This window comes from Tamandua tetradactyla, chromosome 3 (genome assembly GCF_023851605.1).
Source record: "Tamandua tetradactyla isolate mTamTet1 chromosome 3, mTamTet1.pri, whole genome shotgun sequence".
NCBI classification, from domain to species: domain Eukaryota; kingdom Metazoa; phylum Chordata; class Mammalia; order Pilosa; family Myrmecophagidae; genus Tamandua; species Tamandua tetradactyla.
In genome coordinates this window covers 19567239-19589722 of record NC_135329.1, presented here as the reverse complement: position 1 = coordinate 19589722, position 22484 = coordinate 19567239, and the positions used below count along the sequence as shown (strand labels likewise).

The window sequence follows — 22484 nt, the reverse complement described above, 5'->3', positions numbered from 1 at the left end:
TCCCTTTATAAAATCTGTGTGCAAATACCTGCTTTTGTCCCTTTCTTCAGTTCTTCTGAATAAATACTTGGTAATGGGATTGCTGGATCATATGGCAATTCTATATTTAGCTTCCTGAGAACCGCCAAACCACCTTCCAGAGCGGTGGCACTATTCTACATTCCTACCAACAGTGAATAATTGTGACTCTTTCTCCACACCCTCTCCAGCATTTGTCATTTTCTGGTTTGTTTGATTTTTTTGATAATGACCATTCAACTGGGTGTGAAATAATATTTCATTGGGGTTTTGATTTGCATTTCCCTAGTAGCCAGTGAAGTTGAGTATCATTCTATATCCCTTTTAGCTGTTTGTATTTCTTCTCTTAAAAGTGTCTGTTCATCTCTTTTTGCACAATTTTGAATTAGGTTATTCATCTTTTTGTTGTTGAGTTGTAGAATCTCTTTCAATATCCTGGATATTAAACATTCATGTGATATGTGGTTTACAAATAGTGTCTCCCATTGCATATGCTGCCTTTTTACTTTCTTAATAAAGTTCTTTGGTGCACAAAATTGTTTAATTTTTAGGCAATCCCATTTATCTTTTTTTTTTTTTCATTGCTCATGTTTTGGGTGTCAGGTCCAGGAAACAACCTCCTGTCACAAGGTTTATAAGATATTTCCCTACATTTTCTTCTAAAAGTTTTATGGTCTTAGCTCTAATGTTTAGGTCTCGGATTCATTTTGACTTAATTTTTGTATATGGTGTGAGATATGGGTCCTCTCTTTCATTATTTTGCATACGGAAATCCAGTTCTCCAAACACCATTTACTGAAGAGGCTGCTCTGTCCCAGATGGATTGGCTTGACTGCCTTACCAAAGATCAACTGTCCACACATGAGCAGGTCTATTTCTGAACATTCAGTTCAATTCCATTAGTCAGTATATCTATCTTTATGTCAGTACCATGTTGTTTTGACTGCTGTAGCCTTGTAATATGCTTTAAAGTCATGAAGTATGAAACCTCCCACCTCATTTTTCTTCTCAACATATTTTTAGCAATTTGGGGCACTCTACCCTTCCAAATATATTTGGCTATTGTTTTTCTATCTCTGCAAAGTAAGTTGCTGGTATTTTAATTGGTATTGCATTGAATCTACAAATAATTTGGGTAGAATTGATATCTTAATTATATTTAGTCTTCCAATCCATGAACACAGTATGCCCTTCCATTTATTTAGGTTTTCCATGATTCCTTTTTGCAATTTCCACAGTTTTCTGTGTGTAGGTCTTTTGCATCCTCAGTTAAATTTATATCTAAACATTTTATTCTTTTGTTTGCTGTTATAAATGGAATTTTATTTTTCATTTCCTCCTCAGATAGCTAATTACTAGTGTATAGAAACACTACTGATTCTTGAGTGTTGTTCTTGTACCCTGTCAATCTGCTATATTCGTTTATCAATTCTAGTAGCTTTACTGTAGTTTTTTAGGATATTGACATATCATGTCACCTGCAAACAGAGAGATTTACTTCTTCCTTTCCAATGTGGATGCCTTTTATTTCTTTTTCTTGGTCAATTACTCTGGCTAGAACTTCCAGCACAATGTTGAACAGCAATGGTGACAGTGGGCATCCTTGCTTGTTTCTCATCTTATATGAAAAGCGTCTTTTCCCATTGAGGATGATGTTAGCTATGGGTTTTTCACATATTCCCTTTATCAAGTTGAGAACGTTTCCTTCTATTCCTATATTATGAAGGATTTTCATCAAGAAATGATGCTGAATTTTATCAAATGCTTTTCTGCATCGATTGAGATGATCATGCGGTTTTTCCGCTTTCATTTATTGATATGGTGTATTACATTAATTGATTTTCTTGTGTTGAACCAGCCCTGCATACCTGGAATAAATCTCACGTGGTCATGGTGTACAATTCTTTTAATGTGTTGCTGGATTTGATTTGCAAGTTGTTTTTTGTTTTGCTTTTCTTTGAGGATTTTTGCATCTATATTCATTAAAGAGATTGGTTTGTAATTTTTTCTTGTACTATATTTGTCTGGCTTTGGTACTAGGTGATGCTGGTACCATAGAGTAAGTCAGGTAACTCTCCTTTCTCTTCAATTTTTTAACAGTCTGAGCAGGACTGGTACTAATTCTTTATTGAATGCTTGGTAGAATTCACATGTGAAGCCATTTGTCCCGGACTTTTCTTTTTTGGGAACTTCTTGATGACTGATTCAATCTCTACTTGTGATTGGTTTATTGAGGTCAACTACTTCTTCTCAAGTGAATGTTGGTTGTCTGTGCTTTACTAGAAAGTTGCCAATTTCATCTACATTGTCTAGTTTATTAGTATAAAGTTGCTCATAGTATACTCTCATTATCTCCTTTATTTCCATGGAGTCACTGGTTATGTCCCCTCTCCCACTTCTGATTTTATTTATTCGCAAGCTCTCTCTTTCTTTTCCTTTTTTTTTTTTTTTTTTTTGTCAGCCTAAGGATCCACCCACTCTGGTTTTGTTGATTTTCTCTATTGTTTTCATATACTCAATTTCATTTATTGTTGCTCTAATCTTTCTTATTTCTTTCCTTTTGTTTGCTTTAGGGTTAATTTGCTATTCTTTCTCTAGTTTTTTCAGGTAAACAGTTAATTCCTCAACATTTATTCTTTCTTCCTTTTTAACATACACATTTAGGGCAATAAAGTTCAATCTCAGCACCGCCTATGCTGCATCCCATAAGTTTTGATATGTTGTCTTTTCATTTTCATTGGCCTTAAGATATTTACTGATTTCTCTTGTAATTTCTTCCTTGACCCTCTGGTTGTTTAAAAGTATGTTGTTTAGCCTGTAAATTTTTGTGAATTTTCCAGCCCTCTGCCTGTTATTGACTTCCAACTTCATTCCATTATGAGCTAAGAAAGTGTTTTGTATAATTTCAATCTTTTTAAATTTACTAACACTGGCTTTGTGATCTAGCATATGGGCTATCCTTGAGAATAATCCATAAGCACTTGAGAAGAAGGTATATCCTGCTGTTGTGGGGTGTAATGTTCTGTAAATATCTGTTAAGTCCAGTTCATTTATCATATTATTGAAAATCTATTTCCTTATTGATCCTCTGTCTAGATGTTCTATCCATTGATGAGAACAGCAAATTGAAGTCTCCAACTATTATTGTAGAGGTTTCTCTTTCTCTCTTCAGTATTGTCAGTGTTTGTTTCATGTACTTTGGGACACACTGGCTTGGTGCATAAATGTCTCTTTTTATCTTTGGCTAGCTATACTTATATTGGGCAAACTAGACTTCAAATGTGTAGCTACCTTACTCTTTTCTGGTTATTGTTTGCATGAAGTATCTTTTTCAGGCTTTCACTTTCAATCAGTTTTTGTCCTTGAATCTAAACTGAGTCTCTTGTAGACAGCATATAGATGGGTCCTGTTTGTTTTTTGTTTGTTTTTTTATTTTTTTGGGGGGAGTCCTGCTTTTTTGATCCATTCTGCCAGTCTTTTGATTGCAGAATTTAATCCATTAACATTTAATGTTATTACTGTAAGACAATACTTTCTTCTATCACTTTGCCTTTTGTATTTTGTCATATATATATTTTTTCCTTTACCTTCTGATATTCTTTATTCCCACACTTTTTCTCTCCTGTCTTTTCCTATCTGCCTATTATGCTTCCTTCAATATTCCTTGTAGAGACGGTCTCTTAGTCCCAGATTCTCTCCGTGACTGTTTGCCTGTAAATATTTTAAACTCCCCCTCATTTTTGAAGGACCATTTCCCCAGTATAGAATTCTTAGTTGACAATTTTTCTCTTTCAGAATCTTAAATACATCATTCCATGGCCTTCTCGCCTCCATGGTTTCTGTGAGAAATCCACACATAGTCTTATTATCAAGCTTCTCTAGTATTTGATTAATTGATTTTCTCTTGCCGCTTTTGCAAATCTCGCTTTGTCTTTGAATTTTGAAAACCTGATTAATAAGTGTCTTGGAGTAGGTCTATTTGGATCTATTCTGTCTGGGGTACACTGTGCTTCTTGGATAATTTTATGTCTTTAACAACATAAGGGAAATTTTGCAGTGATTAACTCTTTCACTAGCCTTTCTACCATTTTCCCCACTCCTCTTCTTCTTGGACAGCCATAATACGTATATTCATGTCCTTCATGTTGTCATTCAATTCCCTGAGACTCTGTTCATATTTTTCCATTCTTTCCCCTATCTGTTCTTCTGTGTGCAGGAATTCAGATGTCCTGTCCTGTAGTTCACTAATCCTTTCTTTTGCCTTTTAAAATCTGCTGTTAGGGTCTCCATTGTTTTTTACTCTCATCCATTGTGCTTTTCATTCCCATAAATTCTGCTTTTGCATGTCTGCTCAAATATCCTGGATTAGTTGTTTCTACTCCTATCTCTCATTTGAAATGTTGGTTTGTTCTTTTGACTGGGCCATATGGTCAATTTTCCCAGTATGATTCATTATTTTTTGCTGGTGTCTAGGCATTTGACTTCCTTCTTTAGTTTATTCTGGAGGTCATTTTCATTCTTTTACCTAGGGCTTACTTGTTGGTTGGCTTTGTTCTCTATCTGTTCTTTGGCATTCAAGTCAACTTATTCTAGATCTCTAGCATAGCTTCTGTTTAATTGATCAGAATATTTCGGTTCCTGTTTTTCTGGTTATTGCCCTGACTAAATGGAACCTTTTTTTGAGGAGGGTTTCCTCAGATATGGTCCACCTCAGTCAGATTTTCCCAGCCAGACAGGCCCACATATCAGGAGGAAGGTGTAACCAGTATCAAGTTTCCCTGAGGGTGAGACCCAGCAGCCTGTAAACTTTCCTATGAAGCCTCTAGACTCTGTACTTTCTATAACCTACCCATCTTTGGTGCTTCTCAGCACAGTTTCCCACCATGTAAAATGATGAGGTGCCTTTAATTCTAAGCAGCCTCATCCTGCCAGGGCCATGGTTGAGACAGCAGCTGAAGTAGAAGGTAGACTTAGGTTGCTTTTGTTTTCCAGACCTTGGGGCCTGAATTTCCTGAAGGACAGCTGCACTTCAGTGGGCCCACTCTCCCTCTCCTCTTCTCGGGGAAGATATACCCTTTAGGGAATTCTCCCCATTCATCTCATTAGTTACTTTGTCTCTCAAAAATGCCTTAATTCAGCCCTTGCCTGGGGGCAGTGCTCAAGCCTGAGAATTCTCAAGGTTCTAACTAATGAGCTGTTAAGAGGTTTAAAAAGAGAGATAGAGAAAGAGATAGAAAAGCCTTTTCAGAGCCAGACCCCAGCTCCCAGTGTTTGGCATTCATTTTGGTTCATGGCTTTCTGTGCCCCCTTTTCTGGGGGCCCACCCCTTTCCAGTATTTTGAACTGTCCAACTCAAAAAGCTTCTGTTGGCTTTTTTATTCTTCTGTCAGCCCTGCCTTCTCTGCCAGGGTAAAAAATCCCTGTGTTTTAGTGCTTACTCCAGGTCTATCTGTGTTCAGAGCCTGTTTTCAATAGTCCAAATTTGTTAATTAATTTCGCCAGTGGAGCTCTGCTGAGTTACCTTCCTTGCTCCTAGTAGCTTCTGTTTCTTTTTCCCTCAGGCAACCAGTCTGCCATGCCCGTGGGAGGGGTGCCAGCCTCCGTAGCTTGGGAGACTTATAATTCTGTGTAGGATCTTAGCCATTCCACCCATTCCATGCTGATGTATGCTGTGTGTCTGGTCACATGTCCCCCCAGCAGTCAGGCTGTTCAGTTCCTGGCTAGCTTTCCTAGGAGACAAATTAAATTACCCACCTCACTACACTGCCCAAAATTAATACCTTTTATGCACCAAAGAAAATCATTACTCAATGGGAGAAACTATTTGGAAACCACATATCTGGTATGGGTTTAATATCCAAATTATATAACTAAATCCTATGATCCAACAGTAAAAAGACAAACAATGGGCAAAAGACTTGAATTGACATTTCTCCAAGAAGAAATCATACAAATGGCTAAAAGAGTACATGAAAAGATGCTCAACATCACTAGTGATTGAAATGCAAATCAAAACCACAATGAGATATCATCTCAACCTTCTAGAATAGCCACTATTAAAAAAAGAGAAAACTACAAGGGTTGGAGAGGATGTGGAAAAACACGAACACTCATCGCTGATGGTGGGAATGTAAAATGGTGCAGCCCCTGTGGAAGACAGTTTGGTAGTTCCTCAGAAAGCTAGATATATAATTACCATATGACCCAGCAATCCTGCTACTAGGTATATACTCAGACGAACTGAAAGCCAGGACTCAAACATGTATTTACATGCCAATATTCATAGCTACATTATTCACAATTGCCAAAACATGGAAGCAACTCAATATACATACAGTGGAATAACAGTCAGTTGTAAAAAGGAATGAAGTCTTGATACATGCGACAACATGGATGAACCCTGAAGACATCATGCTGAGTGAAATAAGCCAGACACAAAAGGACAAATGTTGTGTGAGCTCACTGATAAGAAAGAATTATAATAAATAAACTCAAAATAGAGTCAACATCTAAACAACAGTTTACCAGGGGATGGAGTGGAGGTAGGAAATAGGAAGCTCAGGCTTAAAATGTACACAGTTTTTATTTGGGATGATGGAAAAGTTTTGGTAATGGATGGTAGTGATGGTAGCACAACATTGTGAATGTAATTCACAGCACTGAATTATATACTTGAGTATGGTATATATGTTGCTAGAATACAACTATTTATAAAATAAAAAAAAAATTTTTTAGAAGGACAGCCTGGGTTTAAATCTCAGCTCTGCAACTTATCAGTTATGGGCTCTTGTGCAAGTTACTTGAACTCTCTGGACTTCAAGTTCCTCACTAGTAGAAATGGAGATAATGACAGTACTGACCTCAAAGGGTTGTCATGGGGACTAGATGAGATAATCCATGTTAAAGCACACAGCAAGAGCTCAATAAACATTAGCTGTAATAATAACAATGCACCATGACTGAAAAACATGATTTAAAAGTAAGCATTCTCCAGGGCAGGCCACGGTGGCTCAGCAGGCAGAGTTCTCGCCTGCCATGCCAGAGACCCAGGTTCAATTCCTGGTGCCTGCCCACGCCAAAAAAAAAAAAAAGTAAGCATTCTCCCAAAGTTAGGACTTAAGATGAAACATAAAAGGAAAATGCTGTTTCTCAGAAGACCCCAAAAATGATCATGATGATGAATATGCAACTATATGATGATATTGTGAATTGCTGAGTGTATGTGTTGGGAATATTTGTGTTTCTTGTAATTTTTTTTTAATTAATAAAAAATTAAAAATAAATAAATACAATAAAATAAAAAAAAAAAAAAAGAAGACCCCAAGTCCACATGAAAATACCATGTAAGAAAAGAGACCCTGGCTCAGACCAAAATTTTCATTTCCCCACTTGTGCCTAACTCGAAGAATAAACTTTAAAACACATCCCATCAACATGTTTAAACTATTCTGATTCACCTCCTTCATTTATAGTCAGAAAGACAGTTTTGTGCCAAGCGGCTACTGGCTATTAACCAAGCCCTAAGAGTGAGTGGCCTGCCCGCCCACAGCGTGGCTACGACGCAGAGGAAGGGGAGAGGAGCTGGTGGCTCCCTTGTACCATATATCTTCCCAAGAGAGAAAATGCCTCACTACCTCTGAGCCCTGAAGGGCCAACAATGTCCCTGCCCACCAACCAAGGCCCCATTTGTTGACCACCTGGGCACATCTTTCTTTTAAGATGCCAAGCACAGTCTGCAGAGACATGTGCTATTTTGGTACAAATAAAACAGCATTTATCAAGATTCCGGTTTATTGTTTTGAGTTAAATCTTATTTTCAAATGAGGCACGATAATTGATCATTTGGATTTTAGAATAACTTGTTAACTAACTACCTGATGCACATTATCCTTTTTCTCCAAATTGTGACCAGGTTTACACTACCACTGTTGTTACGCAACTAACACTACTACACTTGGAGCTTTTGAAAAATGTCTTTGTAAGATAGCCCCTTAACACCGAAAACAGCGGAAAGGAGCTAAGGGGCACACTCTCGAAAAATACTGCCCCAGCTTAAGTTCTTTCCAGCAAATTTCTGAGTCTGCATATAATCACACAAACAACACAAGATAATCAAGACACTTTGAACAAAAGCACTGGAGAATTTCATCTGGATCCTGTACTTCCCCAAAATAAGGCAAAGCTGGTTTAACTGTAAAAGAACTCAAGAAGATTTGAGAGACGGTATTCAAGGAGAAAACATCTCCACTCTTGACAAAAAGAAGTCAAGGACTGCTGTGCAGGGCCCAGGCTGCCAGGGAAGTCCAAAACCCTGGCACTTGCAGAGATTTACGGTTAGAACAATCCCCAGCTTTCTGAAAGCCTGATTCACATCTTAGTGTATGCAAACTTTAGTCACCTATTGATTGCCAGATTATTTTTCACAGATTGCTTAAACCTCAATCATGCATGAATTAATTTCCAAAAATTGGGAGAATTACCATCCATTACTCACCTCTTAATCCAACCCAAGTCAAAAAATGCTCTTTTTATAACTGCCAAATGACATTACCCCAGATGAACCTCAGATCAGTCAAGTCCAAAGCGCACACACATTTTATTATTCACACGGTTTTTGCCCCAGCAACTCTCAACCAAGGCTGAAATCAACCCTTGACCACAGTGGCTTAGTTTAAGAATAATGCATGAAAAATTATACAGGATTCCCAAAAGGAAAAAAATCACATTGATGGAAAGTATCTCTACATTCTTGACATATGCTTTCTTTTTTAATAAGCTGCTTTTCTCTCTTATTTTCTTTTTTCCCCCAAATTTCCAAGATTTACTAGTCTATAAGGATTTCCAAGGTTTCCCAATTTTAAGGCTATATTCAGATTAATTAAAGGTAAAATCGAACCTCTTAATTTCAACATACATAGTAAAGTTTCTATTGTTCTTTTGTTATGAATAAAGTGAACAGTGTCAATACACATTGAGATTTGCAAATCAAGCTTTATGTGCTTGAATTTTTTAAAGTAACATTCAACTGTGGAATTTCACTTTAATAAAGTTATTTTAGCTTGCAACTTTAATCATCCTCCCGCATTCAATGGTGCAGATAACACTGTTGATCGATCGGTTCATGGACCATAAAACAGATATTGAGAATGTGAAGGTAAGAGTAAATCACTGAATAAGTAATACAAATGCATGTCCAGGGTGCATGGGTGGTTCAGTGGTAGAATGCGCATCTTCCATGCGGGAGACCCAGGCTCAATTCCTGGACCATGTGCCCCCCCCCCCCAAAAAAAAATGCATGTCCAAGCATGGAACTATAAAATGTTAGAGTTAGAATGCCTTGAAAAAGAGCATGTAACCCAACCCCATCATCAGGGGTTAAATGATTTGCCCAAGACAGTGGTAAAAACTCGCCAGCCATATACCCTAGCTCCTTAGTCCAAGTGCCTTCCATGGTACCACTTTGTTTCTCTGAGTACAAAAATATTAGATCAATGCAATATCTGACAAACAAGACAAAAACCATATATATTTGTAGTATGATTGGTGGATGGATATTAGAAAGTTGTGAAAGGACATCTATTGAGCCATTAAAATTGCTCAGGGAAGTGGTCATTTATTTTGCATTGTTTTACTGGTTCTGTTGCACATGTTGCATTTTTAACCACGGAAGAGGACTTTAATGACTTTTTAAAAGAAAATCTCCTGATTCATAAATACTCTAAGAAAAGGATGATAAAGGATTTCTTGAAAGAAGACAGAAAATACATTTCCTTCCCTTCAGCAGTGTTCCTTTCTCCCACATCTCACAAAGCCAAGCAACCCCTCCTTCAAGGTCTAACTCAATTGCCGGCTCCTCCCTGAGGACTTCCAAGTCCTCTAGGCCAGACCTCTGCTTCCTTTGGGATCCTCCATCCCACCCAGAAATCTACTAGAGGGCAAGCTCCTAGGGAGCAGAAATCCCTTCCTACTCCTCTATTGTGCTTAGCGAAATCCTTGGCACGTAATTATAGTTAATGAATTGAAGCATTTGTTCCCAGACTCCCACGTAGAATGATTTTCCAGATCTACCTTTCCCTACACAACCACCACCTGGACCCACTCAAGAGTCATTCCGAAGCGTCCCACTGTCGTGAACCAAGCCTCTGGAAACGGAAATTGTAATGCCCATTCCACCCTCTGCCTAGTGGATATTTAACATCCTTAAACATCAGGAGGAAATGGCAAAACTAAATATTGATTATTTAGGTCACCAACAATATTCTAAACCCACGTTCTAACCCGTTTTAAAAAATCTCTTAACATTATCCTGCCAGAACTTCGAGCTGAAATCAGCGGGTGCATGCAAATGTATGCAAAACAGAATGATTTAAACGTCTTAAAAGCGACTCTGAATATTACACCAAATAATCTTCCCTTGTCTGTTTGCTCACTCAATGCCAGACGCTATTTTTTTTTCTCTCTGACACTGAAACGCGATAGTCCCTAAATACAAGAGCTGACTTGGCAGAGAAAAAAACCGGCACATGAGCTCCTCTTTAAAGCTTTCCTTCTTTTGATCATTAAACGAGAATGAGTTACTTCGGCTTTTCTTCTAATTCTTACGTTTTCAAAGTAGGGGAGGTTGGATAAGAATCCCTAAACCTAACAACCACCGAAGTTGGCCCTCCTGGGTTCCTAACAAGCACAAAGAAAGAAAAAGCAAAAAGGAAAATAGTTACCAGAACCTGACGGTAACGCACCAACACAACTGGCCCAGGGAGACTGGGGAGCAGAGGAGCGAAAACGCAAATCAAAGCCCAGATCGGACCGTGGCACCCCACGTGGCACCCCACGTCCCACCTCACACACCCCCTTCCACCCGGTCGGTTCCCGGCTCGAGCCTCACCGCGACGTTCCTTTCTTCCATCTTCCATCACCCGCGCCGGCCGCCGCGCCGACACCGCCGCCCGGGGCTGCGGGCGCTGCGGGGCTGAGGGACGCGAGCGGGCGCGCGGCGAGCGCTCAGGGTGCGACGGCCCGCGGCCGGCTCATCGCCGCTCTTTGTTGGGCTCCCGGGACAGCCGAGGGGCGGCGGGCGAGGAGCCCCGCGGCGGCGCCCGGCGCGCTCCCTGCCCGAGGCTGCGAAGGCTGCGGAGCCCGCGCCGCGGCCGCCCGCCTGGCCCCCAGCAACGTCAAAGCGAAAGCTGCGGCGGCCGCGGAGGGCGGGGGCGGGCCGGGCGCCCGGGGAGCGGGGTGGGCGGGGCCGGCGGCGGCACCCGGGAAGCCTCGGAGCGCGGCCCGCGGGCCCCTCCGCCGCCGCCTCTCGCCGCGCGCTCGCCCACGACCGGGCCTCCCGCCCGGGAACAGGAAAGCCGCCTGTTGCTTTGTCTTGTTCCTTGACAGTTTTCACACACTGAGGAAAGTGAGAGGCGCTTTCGGAGGTGTTTCCTCTGAGGAAAGGCCGCGTGAGGGGAGCCGCGAGCTGGGAGGTGGGCGGCGGGGAGGCACCGGCGCCCTCCCGCCCAGCCCCGGAAGGCGACGCGGGGCCCCGCACCGCCCGCGGCCCCGGGACACGCTCCCACGCCGCCCCCTTGGGATCCCGGGCGGCCTGGCGGAGAGCCGCTTGGGTCCGTGTTGTGGCTCGTGTGCGGGCCTCTCTGAAGGGACTCCTCCGGCGACGAGCCACGCCCTGTGGCCCTGTGACCCACAGAGGGTCTGTTCTCTTCTTGGGAAAAGAGGGGCCTCTTGGAAGAAGGCGCGCATGTCCACTCGGCAGCCTTGTCTCTAACACCAGAAGTGCATGCCGTGGGATGGGTCATTATAAAACTGCATTTTCAATAAAAATTTTACAGATTGGCGCCTTTTCTCTTCTTGGCAGGGGCTAAAAAGGCGCCCTCCCCTGGCAAAGGGAGAGGGGGCCCTAAAAGCCACTCTGTCGCTAAGGTCTATTGCAAATAAAGAGCACTACACTTTTAAGTTCACCGGGAGATAGAACGCCATGTGGCCAGCTGCACGGTATTCATAGTACATCTGCATTACAGCTTTAATGTCACGAAGACTAGACTTATTTCATGTGATGAATAGAGCATGCCCAAATGAAGGAAGCAACCAACATGCTAAAGTTGGAGTTTCCTGGCCTGCTGGGCAAGTCAGCATCCTTAGCTATCGGGTGGGTTTAACGTCAATCTGTCGGTTCGTTGGATTAGAGCACTGCAAGGATGCAGCAAAGTTAGCTTGCCACTTGAGTCGCCTACTTTTGCTTTGACTACCCCGGCCCCATCTCTCAAAATCAGCCCCTGGCAACCACCAGAGGTGGAATGCATTTATACAAACCCATTCCTACATCCGAAGAATGGCCTCCTGGGACTATGCTGAATGAAACATAGATGCTGGATGGGTAAGAAGACTGGGAGACAAGCAAAGAGAAAAGACTTGGTTACTGTGCTTAGGGGCCTGAGAAGAGCAGATGAGTGAGGAAAGAGAGGGAGAAAATGGATACCGCCTGCTTATGGTAAGTGCACAAGAAATGTCAGGTCAGAGGGTAATCTAAGACATACAGTGTACTCAGATAACCTTTTCCCTGACTCAAATAAGTTCAGCTGAGTCTTAAAACAACAATAATAATAATATACACAGAAATAAAAGGTTTAGCCAATTTTAAGTTATCCTACCTCTAAGAAGTTCTTTTGAATGAATGAACCTTCATTTGACAATATTTACTGAACACCTACTATATACTAGGTGTAGTTACTGACTATAGCAGTAAATGAAACAGCTCTACCCTTATAGAGCTTATAGTCTAATGGGCTTGGGGAGACAGAAAATAAGATAAGCATATACATTGAGGATGTTATATGGTGATAAATGTGATGGGGGAAAATGAAACAGGGAAGGGGAGAAGGAGTCGGAGGAATGAGTAGATGATTGCAGAATGTATTCAGAGAGGGCTTCCCTAAGAAGATGAAATCTGAGTAAAGACCTATGGGGGGGGGGGGGGTGGGCAAACCATGCAGAGATAGGAGGGACTGTAAGTGCAAAGGCCTTGGGCTCACCAAGAAGGCTAGTGTGTCTCGGGCTGAGTGAGCGAGGGGAAAGGTAGTAGGAGATGTGATTTGTGGAAGGAGTTGTGTGGGACCTTAGATGGCACTGTAAGGATCTGGGCTTTTAACTGCCCTTAGAGAACTTTGCATAGGAGAGTAACACAATCTGACATAGGTGTTAGCTGAATCACTCCGTGTGATGTGTTAGAAGCTGCAGGGGGAGACAGGAGGCCGATGCAGTCATTCAGGCAAGAGATGATGGCGGCTTGGGCTAAGGCAGTGGCAAAGGAAGTAATGAGAAGTGTTACAATTTTGGTCATATTTTAAAAATCTAGCTGACAGGATTTGCTGGTGGATGGATGTAGGGTATAAAAGAAAGAATCAAGGGTGACTCCAAAGCTTGGGGGCTGAGCTACTGGAAAGATGGAATTATCATTAACTGAACCCGGCAAAACTGTGTGAGAAGTCGCTGCTGGAGTTGTAAGTTTGGGAGTTAAAGTAGAGACAGCATATACCACCACGAAACTGACTGAGATCACCCATGGAGTGAATGGTGGTGAGAAGATCCAAAGATGGAGCCCTGGGACACTACCATAGTAAGAAGTAAGGGAGCTGAATAAGAACCAGCAAAGGAGTCAGAGAAGAAGCAGTGAAGGAGGAGGAAAACAATTAGATGTTCCTTAATGGAATATTTCCAGGTTATGTTTATGTAAATCTTTTTTCTCCCTGAAGTGTTTAATTGGTAGTTTTTCTATTCTGTTCTTCCCCTACATCCTGCAGTCATCACTTCTCTCTATTTTTTTTTTTTTTTCATTTTTTAACTCTGTTACTTTCAAGAAGGATGGAAGAGCTGGTGTTGTATGCCTGTAATTCTAGCAGCTTCTCATATTGTTTAAAGCTATTTTTTATGCATGACCTAGTACTACTAATTTTTGTTTATTCAATTTTATGCAAAAATAATTACTTCTGTCATTCACTAAAAAGACATTTAATTAATATATAAGTTTCCAGGTGACAGAATTAATTGATATTTTATTATTACAAAAGAAGGTAACTACCAACCATTCCAGCTTCCTGGAATTTTGAGGAAAATCTAATGAAACCACATATATATTATAACCAGAATGTTGAATCAGTTATGTTCCTGATATAACCAAAACTGCCTTCCATTATCCCATTAATCAGTTGGAGAAACTTTCCCCTAACATTGGATGAAAATATAGAGGCCCAGAAAATGTTCAGCTCACTCTCAGATCCTCTAAATACTGTTTTAATGCAGCAAGTAAATAATCCAGTCCTGTGTAATACCCAAATTCCAAACTTGACTTAGTATTAAATCTCCTCCCCTGCTTCAGCTGGAAGCATACAGTGGAAAAGGGAGCAAGGATGAGGACACTGTCCCCTGTTCCTCCATCCTGGATGCCAATGGGATACCTGTAGCCTCTTCCTGTTCAACTCTCGTGCTCTCCAACCCACCCTATTGGACAGACCCCAAAAGATAGATCTCATTCCAACTCTCTTGCATATGGCCCACATTTGATTCACAAGAAACACTCAACAAATCTGGGAGTGCAGGCTGATTTGCAGCACCAAGTAGGCATCCTCCTGGCCCCACCCTCACAGCAAATGGTCAACCCTCTCTCACTCTAGTTGTCCTGGGAGAAAGCCAGACCCTAATCCACCATCTCCATTAGCTTTCTGGGACATAAGTGAGGCATCTTGCAGCTGCATGGAACACATTTAAAAAATCTACAATGGGTCCCCTTGAAAGCCCCTCTCTAAGCTTACAGATATAAGCTAATAGGGTAACGAGGCAGCAGCTCTTGTTACCAGCCCCTCCCACTCTCCTCATAGACCCACTTCATTTAGAACTTTCATCTGACCAAGGGGTCCAAGACTGTGAAACAGCTTTTCAGGACCATTTCCTTAAAATTCTGCAAATGGGGTGGAGGCCTGTCTCCCATTTGCCCTGATGTCTATGGCATTGGCACCTCAGTAGAACCTGAGAAAGAGCCCCATTCTACCATCCTCTTACACAACTCAGCTTGAGACAGCCAGTGTTCTGTTTTCTCACTAAAAATATATCTGTGCACATATATTTGCATGGACATTTAAATGTGTGGATTATGTATTGTTCACCTGCATATAGACTCTATTGTAGATTCACGTGGTAGTTAGATTCAGTTGTCTTGGCCAGGTGAAGATACCTAGTTCTGTTGCTGTGGACATGAGCCAATGATACCTGAACCTTATCTGTTGCTGATTACATCTGCAGTCAGCTAGGAGGCATGCCTGCTACAATGAATGATGTTTGATTTAATTGGCTGGAAGCTTACATGAGAGAGCTCAATGTAGCACAGCCCGAGCAGCTCAGCATACCTTATCTCAACAATCACAACTCAGCCCAGGCCTTTGGAGATGCAGAAAGAAATTATTCCTGGGAAAGTTGTTGGAACCCAGAGGCCTGGAGAGGCCAGCAGAGATTACCCTGTGCCTTCCCACATAAGAAAGAACCTAAGTTGAAAGTTAGCTGCCTTTCCTCTGACGAACTAACGAAATAAATCCCTTTTTATTAAAAGCCAGTCCGGCCCCTGCCAGCCAGCCCGCCCTCCTCTCCCTCTTTGTCCGCCGGCCCAGCACGGCGCTCACACCCCGCCAGCCAGCCCGCCCTCCTCTCCCTCTTCCCCCTTCTGCTCCGGCGGCGCTCCATCCGCCATCGTATCCTTCCCTTTCTCCTCCTACTCCAGCGGCTCTCCAACCACCACCGTGCCCTCTTCCGCCTTCACCGGCTCCTCCGCCACTGGCCTCGACAGCCTTGCCACCCTCAACTTTCCTCCTCCAAAACAGCTACTGGGGGAGTGGAGATGATACAGAGCAGCTCCTGGAGCCATGACGGAGATCAAAGGGACGGTATACCCCATCCTGGAACGGCTGACTGTCTGGGAGAACCAGCTCCGGTGAGATCGCCGAGGGGCGCGGGCTTTCCCGGGTGGGACGGCAAGCGGCCAGAGTCCCTCCCTTCCTCCTTCCCAGGCCAGCTGGCAGAATTGGGCAGGCAGTACCCTCGGGCCACGGCAGCTGGCGCCCCCACCACGCGAAGCCCCCCGGACCAACTGAGAGAGTTGGGTCAGAAATCCCCAGACCGCGGAGAACGGTGACCGGGAGTCCCTTCCAAACACGTGACTCCCCGGTCCGGCTGGGAACAGTGCACTCTCCCGGGCTGCAGCAGCTGGCGCCCTCCCGCCACGCTTGGCGCCCCGGGCCGACTAGGAAATTCGGTCGGACGCTCTCCCGGGCTGCAGCGGCCGGCAACCCTCCCCGCGTTCGGACCTCCGGGCCGGCTGGCACTCTTCCAAGCCACTTCGGCTGCCGAACCTCCCCCACGGCAAGAGTTTTCCAAAGTTAAAGGACCCACAGCAACTTTTACTGGTGGAACCCTTAAACAAACGTGTGCCACGAGTGCCACCTACTGGGCAGGATAAGAAAAACAGAACCCATAGATTTCACAGAAAAATCTTTCAACCTGTGGGGTCCAACACCCAGGGAAATCTGACTAAATGCCCAGACGCCAGCAGAAGATAACGGATCACGCTCAGAAAATTGAAAATATGGCCCAGTCAAAGGAACAAGCCAATAGTTCAAATGAGATACAGGAGCTGAAACAACTAATGCTGAATATACGAACAGAAATGGAAAACCTCTTCAAAAACCAAATCGATAAATTGAGGGAGGACATGAAGAAGACATGGGCTGAACATAAAGAAGAAATAGAAAAACTGAAAAAACAAATCACAGAGCTTATGGAAGTGAAGGATAAAGTAGAAAAGATGGAAAAAACAATGGATACCTACAATGATAGATTCAAAGAGACAGAAGATAGAATTAGTGATTTGGAGGATGGCACATCTGAATTCCAAAAAGAAACAGAAACTATCGGGAAAAGAATGGAAAAATTTGAACAGGGTATCAGGGAACTCAAGGACAATATGAACCGCACAAATATACGTGTTGTGGGTGTCCCAGAAGGAGAAGAGAAGGGAAAAGGAGGAGAAAAACTAATGGAAGAAATTATCACTGAAAATTTCCCAACTCTTATGAAAGACCTAAAATTACAGATCCAAGAAGTGCAGCGCACCCCAAAGAGATTAGACCCAAATAGGCGTTCTCCAAGACACTTACTAGTTAGAATGTCAGAGGTCAAAGAGAAAGAGAGGATCTTGAAAGCAGCAAGAGAAAAACAATCTGTCACATACAAGGGAAACCCAATAAGACTATGTGTAGATTTCTCAGCAGAAACCATGGAAGCTAGAAGACAGTGGGATGATATATTTAAATTACTAAAAGAGAAAAACTGCCAACCAAGACTCCTATATCCAGCAAAATTGTCCTTCAAAAATGAGGGAGAAATTAAAACATTCTCAGACAAAAAGTCACTGAGAGAATTTGTGACCAAGAGACCAGCTCTGCAAGAAATACTAAAGGGAGCACTAGAGTCAGATATGAAAAGACAGAAGAGAGAGGTATGGAGAAGAGAGTAGAAAGAAGGAAAGTCAGATATGATATATATAACACAAAAGGCAAAATGTTAGAGGAAAATATTATCCAAACAGTAATAACACTAAATGTTAATGGACTGAATTCCCCAATCAAAAGACATAGACTGGCAGAATGGATCAAAAAACAGGATCCTTCTATATGCTGTCTACAGGAAACACATCTTAGACCCAAAGATAAACATAGGTTGAAAGTGAAAGGTTGGGAAAAGATATTTCATGCAAATAACAACCAGAAAAGAGCAGGAGTGGCTATACTAATATCCAACAAATTAGACTTCAAATGTAAAACAGTTAAAAGAGACAAAGAAGGACACTATATACTAATAAAAGGAGCAATTAAACAAGAAGACATAACAATCATAAATATTTACGCACCGAACCAGAATGCCCCAAACTACATGAGGAATACACTGCAAACACTGAAAAGGGAAATAGATACATATACCATAATAGTTGGAGACTTCAATTCACCACTCTCATCAATGGACAGAACATGTAGACAGAGGATCAATAAAGAAATAGAGAATCTGAATATTACTATAAATGAGCTAGACTTAACAGACATTTATAGGACATTACATCCCACAACAGCAGGATACACCTTTTTCTCAAGTGCTCATGGATCATTCTCAAAGATAGACCATATGCTGGGTCACAAAGCAAGTTTTAACAAATTTAAAAAGATTGAAATCATACACAACACTCTCTCGGATCATAAAGGAATGAAGTTGGAAATCAATAATAGGCGGAGTGCCAGAAAATTCACAAATACGTGGAGGTTCAACAACACACTCTTAAACAACGAGTGGGTCAAAGAAGAAATTGCAAGAGAAATTAGTAAATACCTTGAGGCAAATGAAAATGAAAACACAACATATCAAAACTTATGGGACGCAGCAAAGGCAGTGCTAAGAGGGAAATTTATTGCCCTAAATGCCTATATCAGAAAAGAAGAAAAGGCAAAAATGCAGGAATTAACTGTCCGCTTGGAAGAACTGGAGAAAGAACAGCAAACTAATCCCAAAGCAAGCAAAAGGAAAGAAATAACAAAGATTAGAGCAGAAATAAATGAAATTGAAAACATGAAAACAATAGAGAAAATCAATAAGACCAGAAGTTGGTTCTATGAGAAAATCAATAAGATTGATGGGCCCTTAGCAAGATTGACAAAAAGAAGAAGAGAGAGGATGCAAATAAATAAGATCAGAAATGGAAGAGGAGACATAACTACTGACCTCACAGAAATAAAGGAGGTAATAACAGGATACTATGAACAACTTTACGCTAATAAATACAACAATTTAGATGAAATGGACAGATTCCTGGAAAGACATGAACAACCAACTTTGACTCAAGAAGAAATAGATGACCTGAACAAACCAATCACAAGTACAGAAATTGAATTAGTCATTCAAAAGCTTCCTAAAAAGAAAAGTCTAGGACCAGACAGCTTCACATGTGAATTTTATCAAACATTCCAGAAAGAATTAGTACCAACTCTCCTCAAACTCTTCAAAAAAATCGAAATGGAGGGAAAACTACCTAATTCATTTTACGAAGCCAACATCACCCTCATACCAAAACCAGGCAAAGATATTACAAAAAAAGAAAACTACAGACCAATCTCTCTAATGAATATAGATGCAAAAATCCTCAACAAAATTCTAGCAAATCATATCCAACAACACATTAAAAGAATTATACATCATGACCAAGTAGGATTCATCCCAGCTATGCAAGGATGGTTCAACATAAGAAAATCAATTAATGTAATACACCATATCAACAAATCAAAGCAGAAAAATCACATGATCATCTCAATTGATGCAGAGAAGGCATTTGACAAGATTCAACATCCTTTCCTGTTGAAACACTTCAAAAGATAGGAATACAAGGGAACTTCCTTAAAATGATAGAGGGAATATATGAAAAACCCACAGCTAATATCATCCTCAATGGGGAAAAATTGAAAACTTTCCCCCTAAGATCAGGAACAAGACAAGGATGTCCACTATCACCACTATTATTCAACATTGTGTTGGAGGTTCTAGCCAGAGCATTTAGGCAAGAAAAAGAAATACAAGGCATCAAAATTGGAAAGGAAGAAGTAAAACTATCACTGTTTGCAGACGATATGATACTATACGTCGAAAACCCAGAAAAATCCACAACAAAACTACTAGAGCTAATAAATGAGTACAGCAAAGTAGCAGGTTACAAGATCAACATTCAAAAATTTGTAGCATTTTTATACACTAGTAATGAACAAGCTGAGGGGGAAATCAAGAAACGAATCCCATTTACAATTGCAACTAAAAGAATAAAATACCTAGGAAAAAATTTAACTAAAGAGACAAAAGACCTATACAAAGAAAACTACAAAAACTGTTAAAGGAAATCACAGAAGACCTAAATAGATGGAAGGGCATACCGTGTTCATGGATTGGAAGACTAAATATAGTTAAGATGTCAATCCTACCTAAATTGATTTACAGATTCAATGCAATACCAATCAAAATCCCAACAACTTATTTTTCAGAAATAGAAAAACCAATAAGCAAATTTATCTGGAAGGGCAGGGTGCCCTGAATTGCAAAAAACATCTTGAGGAAAAAAAACGAAGCTGGAGGTCTCGCGTTGCCAGACTTTAAGGCATATTATGAAGCCACAGTGGTCAAAACAGCATGGTATTGGCATAAAGATAGATATATCGATGAATGGAATCAAATAGAGTGCTCAGATATAGACCCTCTCATCTACGGATCTTTGATAAGGCAGTCAAGCCAACTCACCTGGGACAGAACAGTCTCTTCAATAAATGGTGCCTAGAGAACTGGATATCCATATGCAAAAGAATGAAAGAAGACCCATGTCTCACACCCTATACAAAAGTTAATTCAAAATGGATCAAAGATCTAAACATTAGGTCTAAGACCATAAAACAGTTAGAGGAAAATGTAGGGAGATATCTTACGAAACTTACAATTGGAGGCGGTTTTATGGACCCTAAACCTAAAGCAAGAGCACTGTAGAAGGAAATAAATAAATGGGAGCTCCTCAAAATTAAACACTTTTGTACCTCAAAGAACTTCATCAAGAAGGTAGAAAGACAGCCTACACAATGGGAGATAATATTAGGAAATGACATATCAGATAAAGGTCTAGTATCCAGAATTTATAAAGAGATTGTTCAACTCAACAACAAAAAGACAGCCAACCCAATTACAAAATGGGAAAAAGACTTGAACAGACACCTGTCAGAAGAGGAACTACAAATGGCCAAAAGGCACATGAAGAGATGCTCAATATCCCTGGCCATTAGAGAAATGCAAATCAAAACCACAATGAGATATCATCTCACACCCACCAGAATGGCCATTATCAACAAAACAGAAAATGACAAGTGCTGGAGAGGATGCGGAGAAAGAGGCACACTTATCCACTGTTGGTGGGAATGTCAAATGGTACAACTACTGTGGAAGGCAGTTTGGCGGTTCCTCAAAAACCTGAATATAGAATTGCCATACGACCCAGCAATACCATTGCTGGGTATCTACTCAAAGGACTTAAGGGCAAAGACACAAACGGACATTTGCACACCAATGTTTATAGCAGCGTTATTTACAATTGCAAAGAGATGGAAACAGCCAAAATGTCCATCAACAGAAGAATGGGTAAACAAACTGTGGTATATACATACGATGGAATATTATGCAGCTTTAAGACAGGATAAACTTATGAAGCATGTAATAACATGGATGGACCTAGAGAACATTATGCTGAGTGAGTCTAGCCAAAAACTAAAGGACAAGTACTGTATGGTCCCACTGATGTGAACGGACATTCGAGAATAAACTTGGAATATATCATTGGTAACAGAGTCCAGCAGGAGGTAGAAACAGGGTAAGATAATGGGTAATTGGAGCTGAAGAGATACAGACTGTGCAATAGGACTAGATACATAAACTCAAAAATGGACAGCACAATAATACCTAATTGTAAAGTAATCATGTTAAAACAATGAATGAAGCTGCATCTGAGCTAAAAAAAAAAAAAAGCCAATCCATCTCTAGTGAGTTGCATTCCAGCAGGTAGCAAACTAGAACAATTCATATGTTTGAAGGTAATGATTCTGAAAGATTGGTGGCCTTGTTGGGAAGATATAACTGAAAAAGAATAATCCTATATCTACATCCAGCCCAATCCACCACACCCAAATTGTGACAATGGAGGCACTCCTTATTTCCTATTCTACACACTATGCTGTCCAATGCAACAGCCACTAGCCACATGCGGCCATTTAAATTTAATATTAAATTAATTAAAACAAAATTAAATTTAAAATCAAATTTCTTAATCTCACTCGTCATATTTCAAGCACTTAGTATAGAACATTTCTGTCATAGCAGAGCGTTCTGCTGGACACTGCTGCCTTACATCGCATTTGGAACATAGCACAAATGAAAGGTTGGTTAAACGGTACCAGATGATTATCCTGATTCATTCTTCTAAGAATTTGCTCTCTTTACGACTGACTCAACCATTATTTTGTTTTTCTCTTGCATGGGTACATTATACCTTAGCTGCATTTCAGTTTCATTCTTGAAAGCCTATCTGCGCCCTCCTACTCTATCAGAAAATGCTTTACCATCAAAATAATCACTGAAAACGTTTGGAAAAAAAGTCCCTATTTCTGTCAAACAACAAAACACCTTTTCGGTATTATTCAGGGGATGAAAGGGGATGGTTTCAAAAGCAGTATTTCTATCAAAGAGGAATTCCATATAAACATTTCTTTGCTGAAATGAGCATTTCACTTATAATATTATTTTCCAGGGTGGAAATGACCTCGAGAAAAGAGGGGACTTCTTGTGTGCCTGTGTGTGTTCAG

At 41.1% G+C, this 22484-nt stretch overlaps 1 protein-coding gene across 6 annotated transcripts in view; it reads right to left on the bottom strand.

Moving 5' to 3' along the window:
• Window positions 1–22484, bottom strand: part of PSD3 (pleckstrin and Sec7 domain containing 3) — a 661802-nt gene that overhangs the window by 430869 nt on the left and 208449 nt on the right. Inside the window, exon 1 of one of the 6 annotated variants that reach the window (XM_077152671.1) lies at window positions 10904–10956. The exons of the other annotated variants lie outside the window; for them this stretch is intronic. Coding sequence (XP_077008786.1) covers window positions 10904–10924 — 21 coding nt within the window. The 5' untranslated portion in view covers window positions 10925–10956. Of the gene's footprint in view, window positions 1–10903; window positions 10957–22484 lie in introns of those variants that run through there. 6 annotated transcript variants of the gene reach the window in all.